A 22,868-nucleotide genomic window follows, 5' to 3' on the forward strand; every position below is an offset into this window, starting at 1 on the left:
TAAGTATTCATCTATTTCACTTAGATTGTTGGATTTATTGGCATATACTCTAGTATGTGCCCTAGTATACGGTAGATTTTGTGAAGGTGCCATGTACTAGTGAGTCCTTTGTCAATGGTCTTTCATTATTTTTATTATACATATTTCATGCCTTTCAGTCCTTTAATATGGAAGCTGCTAGGTCCTGTGTAACCCTAACTGTTCCATAATTTTCATCTACAATATTCAAATTTTCGTTTCCACAGTATTTGAATTGTTCCCTTCTGGATCCTTGCAGTACTTTTTCCTTGGCCTGGGATTCCTGGAATTTGGCAGTAATAGTCCTGGGGTATTTTATTTTATGGTCTCTTTCAGGAGATGATTGGTGCATTCTCTCAGTTTCTATCTTTCCCTCTTGTTTGAGGAAATCAAAGTAGTTTGTCCTGATGATTTCTTGTAATATTGTGTCCAGCCTCTTTTTTTCTTTCTTTGGTCTTTCAATTATTATAATGATTCTTAGATTCTCACATTGGATCTCTTTTCCAGGTTGGTCATTTTCCCAATGAGATATTTTAGATTTTCTTCTATTTTTGGATTCTGCTTTATTGTTTCCTGATGTCTTATAAATTAACTTATTTTTGTCCAATGCTAATTTTTAGGGAGTCATTTTCTTTCTTGAGTTTTTAGATTTCATTTGGCCCATCCTACTCTTAAAAGAGTTGTTTTCTTAAGTGTTTTTTTCTTTTGCCTCCATTTCCACTTGGTCCATTCTATTCCTTAGAGAATTGCTTTCTTCAGTGTATTTGTGTGCCTCCATTTCCTTTTGGCCTATTCTAGTTTTTAAGAAATTGATTTTTCAGTGAATGTTTTCCCACCTACTGAGTTTTTTCTGTCAATTCTCTTACTATTTGTTTTTTTAACTAATTTTCAAGTTCTTTCAAGGGTTCTTTTGGAGCCAGACATCCTTTCACATTTTTCTTTGAGACTGCACGTTTCCTTTTTGGCACTGTTGTAACTTTCTATGGTCAGGATTTTTTTGTCTTTTGCACATTTTTCTAATTGTTTTTCCCCTTGTTACATTATCCATATGTTGAGGTTATTCTTTGTTCCTGGGGTAGAAGGTTCAAAGCTCCAAACCTGTAGAGTATTTTTCTCTGGCATTTAGGGGTAGACCTAGCTGCCCTTGTTTCTCACAGTGTATCTATTGAGGAGATGGCTTTGCTAGCTTACTCTGGGGAGATTTGTAGCCATTTTGTCCAGCTATACTCAGCACCTCATTCTTCTAGTTCCCTGTTGCTTCATGGGCCAGCCTGGTGCCCCCTCTGCTGCTCGTGGCCTAGGCTATGTTGCCTGGTCATTCTCTCCTCTTACCCCAGTGAGATGTGTTCCTCCAGCTTTCCTTTGGTTTAAGGCAATTTACTGTCTTTTCCTCTGTGTGTGGAGGGATCCCAGGAGTGGAGCAGTCTTTACCCTGCCATCTTAGCTCCCAGTATACAACTGTCCAAGTAGTTGTTTGAAGAAAGGCAAGCTATGAAGAGCCATGTGAAAAATGCTACAAATCAGTAATCCTCAGAGAAATGCGCATTAAAACAAGATTGGGAGGTTTCGCAGCCATCAGATTGGCAAAAATGACAAAAATGGAAAATAACTAATGGTGATGAAGAAGCTAAACATATAAATGCACTCATTGGTGGAAATGTAAATTGATCCAACCATTATAGAAAAGCAACTTCAGAAAGCATAAACTGGGCCTATTCTTTGACCCAGAGAGACCACAACTAGATTTATATCAAATGAGGCCAAAGAAGGGGGAGAAGAACCCATATGCACAAAAAATTTACAGCTTCAGTTTTTATAAAAGCAAATAAGTGGAAACAAAAGATGTCTATTAAGTGGTGATGCCTGAACTAGCTGTGACATGTGAATGCAGTGGAATCGTATCATGCCATCCCCATCATAGAAGGGATAGATTCCGAGAAACGTAGGATGATTTCTGACAAAATAGACTGATGCCGAGAGAGGTTAACAGAACTAGGAGGAAAATCTGTACAATGACTAAAATGTTATTTAGGAAAACAATCAGAACCTGTGATCAATGACTCCACAATCACTGGGGGGATGAGCACTTACATAATGCCCAGAATTCCTCTAACCACTGCTCCACCTAGCTACCTCACAGACTGCCTTCCTCCTCTCACAAGTCAACAATGTGCTATTTAGAAGAAACACACTTGAAACAGGAAGCTAATCCAGTTAAAATAAGAGACTGGAACAGAATCTATTATGTGTGGCCTGAACTAAAAAAAAAAATGGCAAGTATAGCAATCATTATCTCAGAGAAATGAAAGAAAAAATTGGCCCAATTAAAAGAAATAATCACAGAAACAACATTTTCCAAAAGGTAGCAGAGCCAATGAATTCCTGTCAATATTGAACATGTATGTACCAAGGGACAAAGCATCTAAATTCTTGAAGGAAAATTAAATCTGGTATAGGGGAAAACAGATAGTATAAGAGTAAGAGACCTCAATTTAGCCCCTCTTAGACCTGGAGAAATCAACCACAAGCAAGAAATAAGTGAAGGGAATACATTGAATTTTCAAAAAAATAGATATGATAGATATCTGGAAAATACTGAGTGGGAAAAAGAAAGGCCAATACCTACTTCTCCACTGGACATGACACCTTCATAAAAACGTACGATGTTGTAAACACTTCCAACAAATGCAGAAAAACAAATATTAAATCCGCCTTTTCTGACCATAATGCAATAAAAATGATATTCAACAAAGGGCCTTTAAACCTGTTTATACATTAAAAAACCAACTGAAAATGAAATAATCTAATCTTAAAGAATGAGTGGATCAAAGAAGAGATCATAGAAACAATCAATAATTTTATTAAGGGTAATGACAGCAATGAGATAACATACCAAAATTTGTGGGATGCAGCCAAAGTGGTACTTAGGGAAGAATTTGTATCTTTAAATATTTATATCAATAATAGAGAGAAAGCGTAGATTAATGAATTGGCCAGGCAACTAAAAAAGATTTTGCACAAATAAATCTACCAAAGTCAAGATTACAGGAAAATAATTTACTAGGGGGGGAAATTGCTTCAAGCTTCTGTGATAAAGTTCTTACTTCATACAAGATCCTGGTTCAAATTTATACAAATAAGAGCCATCACTCAACTGAGAAGTGGTCTAGAAACATTTATGAAGGTTTTCAAGGGAACAGATTATCTAGAGCCATATGGAAAACTGACTACTAATTTTTAAAATGCAAATTAAAATGACTCTGAGATTCTACCTCCATCCTATCCTATTGACAAAGATGATTTAAAAGAAGGAACATGATGACTGTTGAAGTGGCTGTGGGAAAACAAGCACGCTGACAGGCTCTCGGTGAACCCGTGAGCAATCAGAACGCACAGCCAGTGTGGAAAGCAGCTTGGAATGATACACAAAAAGTCACAAAACAATGTTTGCCCTCTGACCTAGCTAGAGAGAGCCATGTTATGTCTATACCCAAAAGATACAAAAGAAAGAGGAAATTATCCCTTACATACAAAACATACTTACGGCAGTTCTTTTTGTTGTGGCCAAAAAAAGCCACTGGAAACTACAGGCAGATCAATCAGTTGGAGAATGGCTAGATAAATTGTGGGATATGAATGTAATGGAATACTATTGCTCTATAAGAAATAAGGAAATAGGTGCTTGCAAACAGAAATGAAAAGATAAAGCTATAGATACATAAACTGATACAGAATGAAATAAATAGAACTAGATGAACAATCTCTATTGTAATAACAATATTATAAAAATGAACAATTTTAAAGACTTTAACAAATTAATGGAGAATGAAATGAGTAGAATCAGAATCATTTATACAATAACAACACTATAAACACAAACAACTTTGAAAATTGTAGGAACCATGATCAATACAACAGCCATCCATGATTCCAGAAGACCCATGATGAATTTTACTATTTTAAAAGAGAAGTGATAAATTTAGGGGGCAGAATAAGGCATAGTCCTAAAATTTAATTAATTAATTTTAAGTGTTTTTTTTTCCCACAGTTACATAATTCATGTTCTTTCCCTCTCCTTCTCCCTCCCCCGTCTCAGAGCTGACAAGCAGTTTCACTGGGTTATATACATATCATGGTTCAAAACCTATTTATACATTATTAATATTTGCAATAGAGTGATTTTTTAACTCCAAAATCTCAATCATATCCCCATTGAACCACATGATGGAACCTATGCTTTTCTTCTACATTTCTGCTCCCACAGTTCTTCCTCTGAATGTGGATAATTTTCTTTCTCCTAAGTCCCTCCAGATTGTCCTGTATCACTGCATTGCTGCTAGTAGAGAAGTCTGTTATGTTTGATTGTACCACAGTGTATCAGTCTCTTGTGTACAATGTTCTTCTGGCTCTGCTCCTTTCACTCTGCATCAATTCCTGGAGGTCTTCCCAATTCACATAGAAATCCCCAGTTCATACTTCTTTACAGCACAATAGTATTCCATCACCAGCAGATACCACAATTTGTTCAGCCATTCCCCAATCGAAGGACACCACCTCAATTTTTAATTTTTTGCCATTACAAAGAGCGAGGCTATAAATATTTTTGTACATGTATTTTTCCTTATCTCTTTGGGGTACAAACCCAGCAGTGATATGGCTGGAACAAAGGGCAAGTACCCTTTGGGCATACTTCCAAATTGCCATCCAGAATGGTTGGACCAATTCACAAATCCACCAGCAATGCATTAGTGTCCTAATTTTGCCACAACCCCTCCAACACTTATTATTTTCCTTTACTGTCATATTAGCCAATCTGCTAGGTATGAGGTGGTACCTCAGTGTTGTTTTGATTTGCATTTCTCTAATCATGAGACATTTATAACACTTTTTCATGTGTTTATTGATAGTTTTGATTTCTTTATCTAAAAACTGCCTATTCATGACCCTTGACCATTTATCAATTGGGAAATGGCTTGGTTTTTTTGTACAATTGACTTAGCTTCAATAAGGCATGTTTTTATATATTCTGAAGGAATTCATTTTGGTCAATTATGAATATTTGTTAGATGGAATCTATTTTTCTTTCCTTTTTTAATAGGGTGAAGAATGGAATGAGATGAAAACAGAGTTCGGTTAAAAAAATTAATAGAGTTGTGTTTGGGTGAGGGTGCTGCAAAAATGTACTGTTGCCTACTGAAAGTGTAGGTGTAGGTGAGGTCACTGAATTATTGATTTTACTTAATTGTTCTATTTTGTTATAAGAGATCTATCAGGGAGTATGGGTAATCTAGAAATGTTTGTAATGTTAAAACAAATCAACAAAACTTTTTTTAAAACATATAGGCAGGTGGAAGCAGCACCCTGAGACTGTTGAAGGAGCCTCAGGCAGAGGGGTAGACGGGGAGACCACCAGGAGGCTTGACCCCAAGAACAAAGAGACCTGAGACCTCGGGAGCCTAGAGAGCACAGACAGACCCTGAGTATGAGGATAAAGCTGAGAAGGCGCAGGGCTAAAAATGGCAAGCCAAAATCAGAAACCCCACAAGAGAAGGATCATCAAGAAGAAATCTTTAACACTTGACAACTTTTACACAGAGAAAATCCAGACAACAGAGCAAACAACAGAGGAGAACAAACAAGTACATATCCAAACCTTCCCAAAATAATGAAAACTGGTCACAAGCTACTGAAGAGTTCAAATCTGAGATGATGAGAAAGATGGAAGCGATCTGGCAAGAAAATAACAGTTTAAAAGGCAGAATTTTGCAATTGGAAAGTGAGGCTCAGAAATCAAATGAACTGATAAGTAAATTGAACACCAGAAATGACCAGATTGAAAAGGAAAACCAAAAGATTATAACCAAAAACCAGTCCCTAAAGGCTAGAATTGAGCAATTAGAAGCTAATGATCTCTCAAAACAACAAGAACAAATAAAACAAAGTCAAAAGACTGATAAAATAGAAGGAAACATGAAATATCTCAATGAGAAAGTGACAGACCAAGAAAACAGGTCTAGAAGAGACAATCTGAGAATCATTGGTCTTCATCAAAAACCAGAAATTAATAGAAATTTGGACTCCATACTAAAAGAAATTATTCAGCAAAATTGCCCTGGAGTTTTACAACAAGGGGGCAATATAGACATTGAAAGGATCCACAGATCACCCTCTACACTAGACCCTGAAAAGACAACCCCCAGGAATATAATAGCCAAATTCAAGAGCTTCCAAGTAAAAGAAAAAAATCTTACAAGAAGCCAGAAAGAGACAATTCAAATATCAAGGAGCACCAATCAGGATCACACAGGATCTGGCAACATCCACACTAAAAGACCGCAAGGGTTGGAATATGATATTCAGAAAGGCAAGAGAACTGGGTCTTCAACCAAGGATCACCTACCCATCCAAACTAACTATATACTTCCAGGGGAAAGTTTGGGCATTCAACAAGATAGAAGATTTCCAAGTATTTGCACAGAAAAGACCAGGACTAAATGGAAAGTTTGATATCCAACCACAAAAATCAAGAGAAACATGAAAAGGTAAATAAGAAACAGAGGGGAAAGAAAGAAAACTCATATTTTTTAAATTTGCCTCTTTAAGGGCTTCAATAAGATCTAATTATCTGTATTCCTATGTGGAGAAATGCTATGTATAATTCTCTGTAGTGAACTCTATTCACTATTATAGTATTCACTATTACAGTAATCAGAAGAATAATTCATAGGGAGAGGGTGGAATACTAAATGGTCTAAGATGATATGGGGGTTGGGAAAGAGGGGGGTGAATAGTAGGGGACACCAAGAGAAACTTGAGTGAATAAGAAAAATAGGATATTCTATTACACACAAAGAGGGCATGGGAAGGGGAGGGGACAAATACTATTATAAGAAGGAGAGGAAGAGAGCATTAAGAAGTAATATTTAAACCTTACTCTCAGTGTAATCAACCCGGAGAGGGAAGAGTAGCTATATTATCCATTGGAATATAAAACTCTATCTACTGAGAAAGTCAGAAGGGATAAACCAAGGGGAGCAGGGGAGTGGGGAGGTCAAAAAAGGGAGGGGAGAAGAAGGGGGAGGGAATTCATTAGGCCTTTAAAAATAAAAAAAGGGGAATAATAAGGGAGGGGGTAGAAAGGGAAGTTAATCAAGGGAGGAGATAAGGGATACCTGCTTAAAGCAAACCACTGGTTTAAAAGGAAATAGTGTAAGAAGAAGAGGTAGGACTAGGGGAGGATACAAAAATGTCAGCGAATGCACAACTGATAATTATAACTCTGAATGTGAATGGGATGAACTCACTCATAAAACGGAAGCAAATAGCAGAGTGGATTAGAAACCAAAAAACAAAAAACAAAAAAAAAACCAAAAAAACATGTAGGCAGACTCTAATGTAATGGGCCAGAAATATTTCAGAAGTCAGCCTCAGGTTCAATCCACATCAAGTGACACAGATCTGCAACTTCTTTCTCTATTAGGAGACTAACAGGGAGGAAAAGAGGGCTTAAATACTTAACCATACACATTCACTCACAAACCAAGTGATTTAGTAGAACCCCTCTGTAAATAGATATTTTCTAATCCCTCAAAGAGAAAACTAGAAATGAAACAAAATATGAGAAACACAGACATTCCCAGTTCTTTATTTTGTTCTTTTCTTCAAATGCTATAGAGGCCAAAAATGGTAGTAACATCTGAGAATCTGCACGTACACATTTAGAGCATTTGTCAACTCACTGGCATTTCTCTTAGTCCAAAGCTTAATAGTGGATTTACTCATGACAATAAGAGGGGTGATAACACTGTCTGACCTTGGAGTGGCTCAGTGCCCTCTTCCTCAGCACTGCTGACAGTCACCAAACAGGAAGAGTGGTATTTTGAGAAGTATCCCATAGGAAAGTGGGTATTAGTAACCCTAAGACTGAGTGGACCCTGCTGAGTAAATGAACCTCCATTTTAATTTGTAAACCTTTCTGGGGATTAAAACAGAAGTTCCAACTGATGGCAATAGACTTCATAGATCATGATTCAATAGTAATAATGAAGCTTTAGTTTTTTCTGGAAGAGTTTAGAAAGTTTGAAAGCAGCATGATTAGGCAGAGAGAGGTCAGATCTCAGAATCAGGAAAAGCAGGGTTTGTGCCCTGTTCCTGACATATACTAGTCAGGCAAACAGGTCCAGGGAGGAAATCCTGAATCTCTCAGTACTTCCAGGAACAAACATTTGAATTCTTCCTTCACAAAAGTTAGGGAGTTAAAAAACTGTGATGGCTGGACACTCACATTAAAAGCAGTCTTGAAGCCTTCATAGACCATGATGTTCCAAAAGGTTCACACTAAAATTCCTTAATGGTGCCCTAAGAGATAAATAATTGGCCAATTACGTTAGAAATCTATTTTCCCTCAGTGACAACAAGCTTGTGCATTTTTGAAGCATTCTAGTTTTATTTCTGCAGATTCTAGTCCTGATCGCGCTTACCACGACTTTGGTGTTTATGCAGTGAGTCTATCAAACTCTGACCACATCTGTCCATGTGCCCTTGCAGTTTTTCAACCTCTTGGATTGTCTCCAAACTCCTACCAGTGGTTCAACATTCAAGCACAAACCAGTTCGCAGTGGATGGTCAGACTCACGATCACCTCCTCATGTGCTGTCTGTCCCATGCGCCAGAGTACCTCCCCACGTCCCGTTTCCCTGTATGCGCAGGGACCTCTTTACACAGGCACATGATCCAGATTTTACAAATGTGGCTGCACAAATGTCAAGTTGATAGAAAACCATGATTCCAGGGAATGTGCATTACAAGCCATCCAAATGTTCTGCAGAAGGAAATGATCCTTTGGTTCTCAGTGCACTATTGAGTCTCTTTTCCTATTTAAATATAACCCCCAATCATACTACTGTTCTTCAGGCTGGTTTACTTTCCAAAGCACTTGTTGGTCACAATGGTGAGTGTGGGAGGCCAATAAGTGAAATAGAATCTCAAATAGATAAAAATCTGAGACTCCTCTTTTGACCCCTTTTATGATCCATACCTTTTCTTATTGGAAAAACATTATAGATTTATTGAAAAGTTTTGTTCCTAGAAAACCAGAAGGTACAGAGTTAACAATTTCTCTCCTTGATAATTAAGAAGCCTGAACTCCGAAAAATATATTACTTAGACAATCAAGGCCGGAAACAGACAAAGCTAGACAAGACTTTATCTGACCAGGTGCAATCCTGTAAATCAAGAGTACAGGAATCAATTTGTTTAGGATCTCTATGAAATATATTTCTGCTCCCAGAATCAACCTCTTACTAATTGGTGGTTGGAATTTGGCCTTTGACCCTGGACCTATCTCTCTACTTTTTAGACTTAATGGGTTTTTGTATAATTTGTAACCCCTTCCCAGCTGTGATTCTTTCTCTGTGCTCTTTTTGTGAAACCAGTATATATTAAACTCAAGACTCCATGAAGTTGGAGCAGTTATGAGCTAAGCATTTAGTCTGACTGTTTTCATTCCATCTGACGCCACTAAATGCCACTCAGGACCCCCAGAAATATAGAGCTGGATCTCTATAGGTGAGTCATTCAGTAAGAGTTTCTCTGAGAGTATGGCCCCGGGAGAAGAGAAGAAAGCCATGTCTAAAGGGATTCTTTCCTTACAAATGTTAGTTTACATATAAAATGGCTAAAAATGAAGCAACACATGTAATTGAACTTCAAAGGCATTAATAATTTGATGTATCCCTGTTTGTTAAAGTGTAGAAAAGTAAATATTTTGATTTTGGAACAAGCTATTCCTTTTTGTCAATTGGTTACAGACTAAAAAAAAATCCATTTCCAGCTCTCACCAAGAGAATTTAATACAATTTTCTTACCATTTTCTAACATGTATTTATTATGTAAGTGAACATTTTTACTTTATTCTTGTTTTAAATCAAAATACAGAAATAAACTCAGTGGGGAACCAGATTTAAGACTGTTGTTGAGACAAATGTTGTCAGCCTTCATTAAGATAAAGAATATTAACAACCCAGAAATTAAGTTCACATGTGATTATCATGTTAAACATATTCCAAGGGGTAACTTTTTTTCATTAAACGTGTTATGGTATCCAACAGAATTTGTAAAATAAAGAAACTTAACATGAGGTCTCCAGGTAACAGTAAGCATAATCACATTTCTCATTTTATATTTAGTTTTCATAATTATAGGCAAGATAAAAGTTAATGTTTTATGATTATAATTGCATAACAAATCCATTACCTTTTAATTTGGAGCTGAGGGAGGAGGGCTAAAGTTACCATTATAGTGTCTGGGGAATTTCTTATTTTTCTCTTTATTATTTGGGAGTGAGGGACATTCCTCTTGCAATCTTTGTCTCAATATTAGCCAAAAACTGTCTCCTGGGATGTGAAATCTTACTTAAGACCTTCAATATTCCTTAGAAAAGAAGACAGAAGAAGAATCTAAGTTGTACCTGACTCCCTGGTGCCATAGAAATCAGCCTATTGGGAATCCTCTAAATATAATTTAATCTGGAACCCGACTTAGTTTGCCTGGAGAGTACGTTTGATGAGGTCTGTTTCCTTGGGGGATAGATGAATTGGTGACTCTAGTTAACGAAGTTTATTCACTTTGATGACACCGAAGGCACTAGGGCTACGGCTCTCTCCTCTCCCGAGTTCTTGGGGCCAGAGAGGAGTGTACAAGGTTGCCGTATGTAAACAAATTCTTTCTCGGACACGCTGACGTCATCTGCGTGTGCAAAGCCCGCTCGGAATCCTCGGAGTTGCTCCGGTTTTCTCGGGGGCCTGAACCCAGACTTGCCCTAATAATAAGCCCCAGGTTCTGACCTCCATAATCTCACGTTTTGGCAGCCGTTACCCACCCAACGCGCCCAGCGAGGAGACAGTCCTCTGATTACAAGAAGCTATTCTCTGCCTTCCTGAGTAAATTGAAGAGCCTGGCGGAGGCGTCGAGGAAACGACCCTACAAGCCCCCAACGCTTTTTTTGTTTTTTTTAACAAAAGGGTTTCGCAGGGCATAACACGCTGGGAGGCTCCGAGTTACAGACAAGTTATCGGACGACTTCCCCGGGAATTCCCTGGACCAGGGAAAGGACCTGTTTGGACCTCCCCCACCGGCACCGCTATCCCAGAAAGGAACGTCACAAAACCACGCAGGCCGCCCTGGTTTTGCCAATGACTCGGGAGTTTCAGGCTGCCTTAAAGCGCAGGTTCGTCCCCATGAATTATTCTGTCGCTGGAATCCCCCAACAATTTTATACATTCATTCCCCCTGAGCAGCCGCGAGCAATCTGACCTGTGACCCGCGGATGCTAATGGCGGCTTCTCCTGACCCTCTGAGAAGAGATTCGGCCTGAGCCTGCAGACAAGAGAAAGGGCCAGAACAGGAAATCCGTGGATCATCCCATGAAGGCCGCCTCATCCCTGATGGGCACGGAATACGTACGACCTTCAGAGTGACCTTCCGCGAGGCCCCCAGAGGAGCAGGAGCAGGAGCAGGAGCAGGCGCGGCTCGCCCACAAATCTCAAGCTGCGGACACGGAAGGCCAACAGGTACGATTGTCCACGTGCTCAGCCAAAGCCAGAGCGGCCATCCGGGACACGAGGGGAGAGAAGGCAGAGGGGCCGCCTCGGAAACCCAGCGGGGCGCCTCTCCTTCACTGTTGCCGGCTCCATCCCTGCCCCTCAGCCCAGGCTCACTCATCGGGGTGGCACTGAGTGCCTGCCGGGCTTCCAGACATAACAGGAGGCGGGTTACGTGGAAATGGCGTGTGCGCTCGCACCCCAGCCTTTCTGCACGTCTGTGGGAATAGGAGAGGACGTGCCTAGCCAGCCAATAACCATGCGCCAAACAGGAGCTAACGTTGTCTCTGGATATCCGAGAAAAGGTAACCGCCAACCCTTTTTCCGGGAGCTTGAGCACGTCCCTAAGTTATAACTAGATCGCTGTGATTTCCCCAATAGACGATACACGCCACGAGGGCAAGAACTTGCCGGCCCTTACGAAAGGTTTCCACCTTCAAATAGCTCCTGGTTCTCCATTCATTCATACGGAGGAGCCAGAAGCAGAGAGGCCTCGGGAGGCAGGAAAGTGCCGAGCCTTGGCCTCAGCCAAGAAGACGTCCTCCGACCGGCTGGAAGTGAAGATTCTCCTGGACTCGCTGGCGGCCAGCCTGAGCAGTAAGTCTCCCAGCTCCCTCTGAGGACTGCCTGAGAACATAGAGACCAGGCAGAGGTCCCTCATGCCCAAACCCCATAACAGGGGTGAGAATTTATTTTTCTACACTGTTTGTGTCTTCCTGGGTCTGGGGTCTGAGTCACAGATCCCATCCAGCCAGCTGCTTTGTGCATCTTCTTTGTCCTTGGGAAGCCCAGCTCACACCTGCCTTTTCAACAGAATTTGGATAAAAAATGAAGAGGATGCAGGTTCTTTTCCTTCATCTGTGGCCTGTTCGCTGGTGGGGATGGGGTGGGGATGGGGTGGGGATGGGGTGGGGATGGGGGTGGCTGATGGACCACTTCTTGATTAGCTAGCACCACTGAAAGAAGTTTTGGGATGGTCAATGGGCTGAATAATGAGCTCCTAAAAACCAATTTATTAGACTGTCTGCCCCAACTGGGGCTGTCCATGGTCTCAAGAGAGCCACGGAGACCTATATCTCTTTATAGATTATGATGCTGGCCTCACCAATAAACCTAACGCAATCAACCAATTTATGTTCTTAGCCAAAGATTAATTTCAAGAAAATTTTAATCATAACATAGGTCGATCCAGGAGATGCTGGTGTACAGACACAAACCCACACTCCTAAGGAGAACTACAGCAGGCACGTTGGGCTCTGAAGGATGGGAATTTTTGCCTCACAGTTAGGTGTAGGACATCCTTTTGGCCAAGGCTCCTAGCTCTGAATTATCCTTCCTTGGCTTATCTCTTACAGAAATGGTACCTGGGCAGAAGTCAGTATTCTACCAGGCAGCTACGACCACTGGGGCTTTTTGCAATCTGTTTTCCAACAGAAGTCTTGCTTGCAATAAAATGCAAACCAATATATTTAGTTTGGAAATAGTTAACAAAAGGAAAGCACTAGATTCCAAAGGGTGTGAGGAGGTTTTCCTGTAGACGGTGGGATTTTGGTTGAGGGGACAGGCAGAGAAAATGCCCAGAGCTGAGAAATGTAGTGACTTGTTTTTGAAAGAGCTAGGAAGGAGCTAGGTTGTATCTTTGAATGCCAGATCATTCTGTATTTGAGCCATAGGCAATAGGGAGCCACTAGAGTTTATGGAGTAGGGGGAGTGACGTGATCATTGGACCTATGCCTTGGGAAAATCACTTTAGTTGCTGAATGGAGGGTGGATTGCAGTGAGAAGAAACTTGAGGCAGAAGGACCCAATAGACTATTGCATTAATCTAGGCACAAGATGATGAGAGCTGGCACCAGAGCAGTGGCAGTGTCATAGGAGAAAAGGGGACATACTTAACACATTCATCAGTGTTGGCCTTTGCGGAGCCAAACAAACCTTCTTTATATGCTACACACTAATGTCAGTTTGGGAGGTGTGGGAGCAGTTCTGTGCCAAAAGAGTGAATTTCTCCAAGATGGCACCTGCCAGGAGACTTCCTGACAACGACACCTGATATCCCTGGCAGAGAGACCACAGTTTGTTTCCATCGAACATCGCTCAATACGCTGAGGATTTTAAGGTCTGAGAAGAAATCTCAGCAGTCAGCATGTGTCCTTCCTAGGGCAGGCACACGGTGCCTCTGAGATGATGACCCCGTGCTGGCTGTTGCTAATGTCTGGGAGGGAGCTATGTTTCCTTTATTGATTCATACTTTGAAGACGAAGAAAATCACAATTAATTCATCACAATTAGCCCCAGTTAAGAAATGGGCTGAAAGAGAATTGCCCCAGCATGGTCTCAGCTCGGAAAAAGCTCAAACAGAAACAAGCATTAGTACCAACACCTGAGTCCATTGTCAAGATCTCCAAATGGGTGACAGAGTTCTGCTAAGAAATCTTGGTTTTCAGTAATAGACAGAGCGCCAGTTTAACAAACAGCCCCACAGGATGGCCGGGGCACTGCGAAGAAAACGTCGGTACCGTCTGTTACTGACAGAATTAAGGAAAGCTATCAATGAGCTCCCTAAAAAAAAAATCTCCCGGGCCAGGTGGAATTACATGTGAATTTTACCAAACGTTTAAAGAATCACTAATTCTAATATGATAACAACTATTTTTTAAATAGCTGACAGAATCCTATTAAATGTCTTCCAAGATACAAATACAGTTTTGATACCTAAGCTAGGAAAAGCAAAAACAGAGAAAGAAAACTATAGGCCAATTTCTCTCATGAATACTGATGGAAAATTTTAAATAAAATACTAGCAAAGAGATTACAGCACTATATCAGAAGGATCTACTACAGCCTGTTGGGATTCATGCCAGGATGGCTCAATATTAGGAAAACGATAAGTCTAACCAACCATGTCAATAAATGCAGGAAGATTTTGACAAAATATGAAATCTGCTCCTATGAAAAACACTAGAAAACATGGGACTAAACAAAGCTTTTCTTAAAATGACAAGTAATATATCTCTAAAACCAAGAGTAAGCCTTATCCAAAATGGGAATAAAATATGAGATGAAGGTAAAGCAAGGATGTCCATTATCCCCACTATTCTAGCTATAGCAATAAGGCAAGAAAAAAGAATTGAAGGAATAAGAATAAGCAATAAGGAAATACAACCATTATTCTTTGGGGAGGACATGATAGTATACTTAGAGAACTCTAGAGAATGAACTAAAAAATGAATTGAAACAACTAACAAAGTTCCAGAATATAAAATATTCCCACGTAAATCATTGGCATTTCGTTGTGTTGCTAACAAAACCCATCAGGAAAAGATGGAAATATAAATTCCACTTACAATATCCATAAACAATATGAAACGCTTGGAGATCTAACTGCCGAGAAAAACTTGGGAGTTTTCTACACAAATAAAGATAGCTCTTTTCTGGGAAAATATTCATTGCTCATGGGTAGGTCAAGTCAATGTAATAAAAATGACAATTCTACAGAAATTTATATGCTTATTCATTATTTCCCATCAAACTACCAAAAGATTATTTCGTAGATCTAGAAAAAAAGAATAGCAAATTCATCTGGAAGAACAAAAAGTAAAAACTATCAAGGAGATCAATGAAAAAAATGTGAAGGAAGGTGGTATCGTAGTATCAGATTTTAAACTATATCACAAAGTAGTAATCAGCAAAACAAGCTGATACTGGCTAAGAAATAAAGTGGAGGATCAGTGGGATACATTACATACACAATACACAGTAGTAAATCATTATCATAATCTAGTGTTTGATCAACACAAAGATCCAAGCTTTTAGGACAAGAACTCACCATTTGACAAAAATTGCAGGGAAAATTGAAAAAGTAGTTGGGCAAAAACTAGGCATAGGTTCTGGGAAGGGTTTTTAGCCTCCCAGTTCAGGAGCCACGCCAGCTGAGCAGAGTTAGGTAGGTAATTCATCTTTCATAGTAAGGGTTTAGGGGTGGAACAGAGCAATAAAAACATCCGGGTCCACGTAGAGACCAGAGTGAAAAGATCTTATTCCCGCAGCCAAGGGCCACTCCCTCTTTCTGTTTGTATGTGTGTGAGTGAGAAAGAGAAAAAGAGGGAAAGGCAAGACAGACCGACCGAGTGGGAAGTAGGTCATATTAGAAGTGGAGTGGCCTCTGAGGACTTGAGAGCGTCTGCATCCAGGGAGAAGGGAAGAAAAAGAGGAATCTTCTTGAACTGTCTGGACCTTCACTGCACCGGGTATAACTTCATTTCCTCTGAACTTTTCAAAAGGAGACAGACTTTGGAACCAGCTAACAGCCATGTACAATCAAGGTGGACAAGGGTTCCCTCAGCAACCAGTAGGAACATTTCAAGGCCCTCCAGTACATACAGGTCCTGGCCCTGCTGGATTTCCTGTCTATCAACAACCTGTCGCCTTTTCTAATCAACCTCAGCCTGGTATGCCTCCACCAACACAATGGATACCAGCACCACCACCAATGAATTGTCCACCTGGACTGGAATATTTAACTCAGATAGACCAATTACTGATCCACCAGCAAATTGAACTTCTGGAAGTGCTCACAGGTTTTGAAACCAACAACAAATATGAAATTAAGAATAGCCTTGGGCAGAGGGTTTACTTTGCAGCAGAGGAAAATGATTTCTGTACTCGAAACTGCTGTGGATCCTTAAGACCTTTTGTGATGAAAATTCTGGACCATTCCAACCGGGAAGTGATACAGTTTGAGAGACCTTTGAGATGTGCTTCCTGTTGTTTCCCCTGCTGCCTGCAGAAGTTGGAAATACAGTCACCTCCTGGTGTACCAATAGGTTATGTTGTCCAAACATGGCACCCTTTTTTGCCAAAGTTGGCAGTTCTAAATGAGCACCAAGAGGAGGTGTTGAAAATCGTTGGCCCATGTATTGCTTGCAGTTGTTGTTCAAACATTGACTTTGATATAAAATCTCTTAATGAAGATGCAATAGTTGGGAAAATTACAAAACAATGGACAGGATTTGTAAAAGAAGCATTTACAGATTCAGATAACTTTTCAATTCAGTTCCCAATAGACCTTGATGTGAAAAATGAAGGCTGTCATGCTGGGTGCTTGCTTCCTCATCGACTTTATGTTTTTTGAAAAAAGTGGAGGTGGTGGCTCAAGGGCAGGAGTATGGCAATAATTGGATGGATTTCTCCCTACTTTCATTTGAAGGACTTGTACTGGGACATATGAATTGGAAATATAATGGGATTTTTAAAAAATCAACTTAAAAATTGTATACTTATATTGACAGGCTCTCTATAAGGTTAACATCCTCAGGTTTATGCTATTTTTTTCATACTATGGAATAGACCCTTCCTTGGTTTCCCCATATGTAAAATAAGGAAGATGGATTATATGACCTATAAGGTCATTTATCTGTAGACATATGATTGATCTATTGATCATATCAATGATTTACAAAAGTCTGATATATCAGATCTGTTTTGAATGTAAAATGTTTACTTTGGGGACAACATATAAGTAATGTTTGATGTTTAGGTAAAAAGTGAGTACTACATAAAATTGTTATGATCTATATTGTCTTTTTTATGGAAACTTAAAAAATCATGGTTTAACTTGTAGCTAGCTAAAATGTATAAATAATTGCTAATTATATAATATGCAAAAATGCATAATTCATTTTTCAAGCTTTAATATAGTTTGAAAATGCACCCAAATAAGACATAATAGCACTTACTAACAATATAGAAAAAATAACATTTGTTAATCATCTGATGACCAAGACAGCTGTGCTCTAATGAAACTTAGCTATTGTGACTATAATTTTTTTTCCAAAAGAAAAACTTACGAAATTACTTTATTTTTATGACTTTTATTATAGAGTGATGACTATTTTTTCTTGTTTATCTAATGAATCATTGGGATATCCTTGAGGGTAGAGATAGTCTTTTGCCTCTTTTTCGGATCTTTAGCATTTAACACAGTGCCTGGCACATGGTAAATGCTTAATTAATGTTTATTGACTATATGACTGATATTAACAACCTAGGAGGAAAAAGAAAGGATCTGATAGTTTTTCTCAACCAAGGGAACATTCTTAAGATGGTCATTTCCTTTCTTCTACTGAAACTATCATGTTATACGCAAATATTTATTTACATGGTCAATTACTTTATAACTCTTTGATCAATTAAATTAATTTCCTGTTGTATAAATTAATCTATGCAGATTTTCTTATGTTAAATAAATCCAACATATTGCATCTCTTAAAAAAAAAACTAGGCATAGACCAGTATCTCACACTATATACCATGAAAAAGCCAAAATTCATGTTATTTAGACATAAAGAGTGATATCATGAGCAAATTAGGGGAGCACGGAAAATTATTTCTGTCAGTCCTTTGGATAAGGGAAGAGTAAATGACCAAATGGGATAGAGAGGATAATGGGAAACAAAATGGAAAATTTTAATTACCTAAAACGAAAAACTCTTTGCACAAGCAAAACAAAATTAGAAGCAAGAAACTAGAAAATAATTTTTACAGCAAGTTTCTTTGACATTTCTCAAATATATAAAGAACGGAATCAGTTTTGTGAAAATAAGAACCATTTCCCAACTGACAAATAGTTAAAGGATACAAACAGGTAGCTTTCAGAAAAATAAAACAAAACTATCTTAAAACAAGTCTGAGGAACCACCTCATACCTATCAAATTGGGTAACGTGGCAAAAAGGAAAATGACAAATGCTGGATTTGATGTGGAAAAACAGGGAGATAATAAGGCACTTTGGGTGAAGTTGTGAACTGCCCAACCATGCTGGAGAACAAACTATGCCCGAAGGGCTGTCAAATTGTATATACCTGTGGCCTGGCAACACCACTACTTTGCAAAGAAATTTATAGCAGTTCTTTTTGTGATGGCAAAGGACTGGAACCGAAGGGATGCTCATCAATTGGGGAATGGCTAAACAAGTTGTGATATAAGATTCTGATGGAATATTATTGTGCTAGAAGAAATGACAAGAGGGATGGTTTAAAAAAAATCTTAGAAGATCTACATGAATTGATGCAGAGTGAAATGAGCAAAACCAGGTCATTGTACACAGTAAAGGAAGTATCATGATGATCAATTGTGAAAGAATTAGCTACTTTGATCAGTACAATTAACCAAGACAATTCTGCCATGATGAAAAATGGCATCCATCTCCAGACAAAGAACCGATGAACTGAATGCAAATTGAAATGCGATTTAAAAAAAAATTTTCTTGTGGTTTTTTTTGCAACATGCCCTAATTTTGCATGATTCACATATACTATTTATATCATACTAATTGCCTTCTCAATAGAGGAGTAGGGAAGATGGAGGGAGGGAAAGAATTTGGAATGCAAAAAAAAATTTAAAGGAATTGTAAAAATACATGACGAGGGAGCAGCTGGGTGACTCAGTGGATGGAGAGCCAGGCCTAGAGAAGGGAGGTCCTACGTTCAAATCCAGCCTCAGACACTTCTCAGCCGTGTGACCCTGGGCAAGTCACGTGACCCCCATTGCCTACCCTTACCACTCTTCTGTCTTGGAGCCAATACACAGTACTGACTCTAAGATGGAAGGTGAGGGGTTAAAAAAATAACAAATTTAAATTTTAAAAACTATGTATAAACATGAGAAATACAGAGAACCATGAAAAGATCTACATGAACTAATGCAGCGTGAAATAATCCAAGCAATGATAATAATGACTTCAATATAAATGGAATGAACATACCAAAAAAGTTGAAAGTGAACATGGCAAAAGTATAAAGATCAAGCGTAAGTCAAAAGAAGAGACATGAGAGGACACACCCAGCCCCCCTCTCCATGGAGGTGGGAGGTCTACAGTTATGCATTGCACAGGTTTGGGGGCTTTCTGATAAAGGTCTTATTTCCCAAATATATGGAGAACTAAGTCAAACTTATAAGAATATAAGTTAACTCTCCATTTGATAAATGGGCAAAGGCTATGACAAGGCAGTTTTCAGACAAAGGAATCAAAGCTAATTATAGTCGGCTGAAAAAAATGCTCTGAATCACTCTTGATTAGAGAAATGCAAGTTCAACCAATTGTGAGCTATTACCTCACACTGAACAGGTTAGCTCAAGGGACAGAAAAGAAAAATGATGCGTGTTGGAGGTGAATGGGAAAACTGAGGCACTAATACACTATTGTGTGAGAGCTGATCCAACCATTCTAGAGGGCAATTTGAAACGATGCCAAAAGGGCTTAAAAATGGTGCATAGTCTTTGATCCAGCCATACTACTACTAGGTCTGTAGCCCAAAGAGTTTTGTTTTTAAGTGAAAAGGACGTGTACAAAAAAATATATTTTTTAAGCCTTTCCCTTCTGTCTTGGGATCAACATTGTGTTCTGGTTCCAAGGCAGAAGAGCAATAAGGGCTAGGCAAATGGGGGTGAAGTGACTTGCCCAGGGCCGCACAACTGGGAAATGACCGAGTCCAGATTTAAATCCAAGACCTCCTGTGCCTAGGCCTGGCTCTCAATGCACTGAGCCACCCAGCTGCCCCCCCCAAATATTTATAACGGCTCTTCTTGTGGTCGTAGGAATTTGAAATTGAGAGCATGTCAGTCAGTTGGGGAATGGCTGAACGAGCTGTCGTATGTGATCGTGAGGGAATAGTAGCAGCAACGTTGTGGGGCGAACAACTGTGAAGAACTTGGCTATTCTTAGTAACAGAGCGATCCAAGACAGTCCCTACGAACTCGTGAGAAATGCCATCTGCCTCCAGAGGAAGAACTGATGGAGTCTGAATAGAGCCTTCTATCTTGAAATCAATACTGTGCATCAGTTCCAGGGCAAAAGAGTGTTAAGTGACCTGCCCAGCGAGGAAGTGTCTGAGGTCACATTTGAACCCAGGACCTCCCACCTCCAGGACTGACTCTCTATCCCCTGAGCCACCCAGCTGCCCTTCTCCTAATCTATTTTCCACATCCAAGTTCCCTTCCTGACTGCACAGGAACAGGAGCTTCCTCATTATCCGACAGTGACATGGAAATGTCCTCCCAGCTACGGGATGAGGACTCCTTGTCTGGCTAGTTTCCCAGACATTCGTCCTGTTGTACTTATTCCTCCAAATACTACCTCACGTAGCTACCACACGTCATGAAGGATCCTCTCCTGAGCTGCCCCCCCCCACTTAAACAACTTGTAGTATCTGATCCGGGCCGCCCCCCCCCCAGTCTGACCACGTCCACCGTGAGGACGCCACAAAGCCGGAGAAGTTCTCAGCACTGTTTACAGCTGATTTCTGGATTCCTAGAGCAGCCTTGCCCAAAGCGGCTTCCATTCTTTTCTTTCATCTCTCCTGGCCAACTTGGAAGGGTTCCCCTATTGTTTACCTCTTTCAGATCCTGAACGACGGCTGTGAGGCGCTCGTTCTCCGCCTGAATGTTGGTCACCACAGTCCGGCCCTGCTTCAGCTCGTTCTGCATCTCCAGGATCTTGCCCAGGTAGTAGGCCTCCTTGGAAGCGGACTCCTGCAGCAGGGTTTCTTCACGAGTCTCCCCATCCTCAGCGACTTTGCGGTGGATGGAAAACGACTGCCCAAATGCCTAGAGGAGTGAAAGGCATGTGACGGTGAAACATAGCATCCATTCACTGATCGATTAGTAACTACCTACGACATCTCACTCACCGAGCCGCGTGACGGGACGCGAGGGAAAAGGAAGCAAGACCTCCGTGTGCAAAGAGGCTACGAGCTAAAACGAGGGATGCGGCAGGTCCCAAGATCAGCACATGGTCTCCAAAGATCGACGGCACTTCAATAGACCTGGTGCCTTACCTGGTAGCCATGGACTATTCAAACCACAAAGGGAAGGGGGCTAATTGTTTGGGTCCTTCCTCTGCTTTATGAAGAATTCACAAGAAGTCATGGCAAGCATAAAGGACTGACCATGCAAAATGCAGAACCTAACAGGACGAGTGCTTAAGGATGGCCCAGTCTTCCAGCAAGCGAAGATGAAAGAATTTTCTCTGAGATTATGAGAGATTTCACGGATGGGAGATGATTTAAGTTACATTTTGTAGGATGGGAGAGCTTTCAGTTCATCCCGTGATAGGACCATACATAGATCTAGAGCTGGAAAGGCCATTAGAGGCAATACAATCAAGGCCCCATTTAGTAGAGGCGAACGCTGAAGCCAGGCCAGGTTAAATGACTTGTCCACAATTACTCAGGTGGTCGGCATCAGAGGTATGATCTGAACCTACATTCGCACTGCCCCACATCTACATCAGAGGGGAGCTTTCATGGATCGCCAGACTAGATCATGGAAGTCACTTTCTGTCATAAAAATGAGGAGGAGGGACAGCTAGGTAGCGCAAAGGATAGAGGGGAGACGGCACCAGGTCTGGAGTGGGGAGAACCTGAAGTCAAATCTGGCCTCAGACACTTCCTAACTATGGTGCCTGGACAAGTCACTTAACCCTGTTTACCTGGCCCTGGCCCCGGTCCTTCTGCTTACCAGTGTGAAAAAGAGCCCAGAGAAGGAAAATGTTGGGCAAGTGCAGGCAGCAACAAAGAATCCCGCTCCGTGGGGCATTCATTAGGGCATACGGGATGAGCCTGGAGAGGCAGGCTGGCTAAAACAAAGCGAGGGAATTGGGGCGCTCTGATGTAGGCAATGAGAAACCCTAATGGGTTTGGAGTAGAGCAGTATAACATGCGCTGTGTTAATAAGATTATTCTGGCTCTGACTTTTGGGATGACCTACAATGGGGAGGGAGACTGACTCTAAGAAGACTTGTTAAGAGATTATTATATTAGCCCAAGAGAAATGGAATTAAGGTCTGAAGCAGAGTGGACACAGTGGGAGTTGCAGACAAGGGGTAGATTGCACAGACCTCATTAGCAGGATCCCACAGCTTTAGCAAACAGACTGGTCTTCACTAGGAATTTATTCTGAAGATATCTTCAATAAACAAAAAATATGCCATTTACTGGTCTTATCGTATAGCCTGCTCTGACATATGGGTCATATTCGGAGTGGGCTGGTAAATGTTTAACAACCAGGTCTCAAAAATCGGCAACAACAACAACCCTACATCAGATGCACTTGTAAATTTAATCTACATTGGTAACATCTTCCCTATTACTTATTGAAGTCTAGACGATCCATAAAACAATAAATCAAGCCCCGATTTGTAGCCTTTGCTGATTTTTTTGAGATATAAATGTCTGCAGTAAAAATTTAGCA

At 40.3% G+C, this 22,868-nt stretch overlaps 2 protein-coding genes across 2 annotated transcripts in view; one reads left to right on the plus strand and one right to left on the minus strand.

Moving 5' to 3' along the window:
* The window catches only part of BICD1 (BICD cargo adaptor 1), a 150,231-nt gene that overhangs the window by 114,503 nt on the left and 12,860 nt on the right, over positions 1 to 22,868 (minus strand). The window contains exons 6-8 of the mRNA XM_044679310.1: positions 22,613 to 22,662; positions 22,108 to 22,254; positions 21,012 to 21,224 (exon numbers count right to left, since the gene is read on the minus strand). Coding sequence (XP_044535245.1) covers positions 21,012 to 21,224; positions 22,108 to 22,254; positions 22,613 to 22,662 — 410 coding nt within the window. The remainder of the gene's footprint in view (positions 1 to 21,011; positions 21,225 to 22,107; positions 22,255 to 22,612; positions 22,663 to 22,868) is intronic.
* Positions 15,609 to 17,026, plus strand: LOC123249584 (phospholipid scramblase 1-like). Its single transcript, XM_044678654.1, is given in 2 exon segments — positions 15,609 to 16,695; positions 16,697 to 17,026. Coding segments are annotated over 2 exon segments (864 nt in total). The 5' UTR covers positions 15,609 to 15,930; the 3' UTR covers positions 16,796 to 17,026.

The sequence above is a fragment of the Gracilinanus agilis genome, chromosome 5 (assembly GCF_016433145.1).
Source record: "Gracilinanus agilis isolate LMUSP501 chromosome 5, AgileGrace, whole genome shotgun sequence".
Lineage (NCBI taxonomy): Eukaryota > Metazoa > Chordata > Mammalia > Didelphimorphia > Didelphidae > Gracilinanus > Gracilinanus agilis.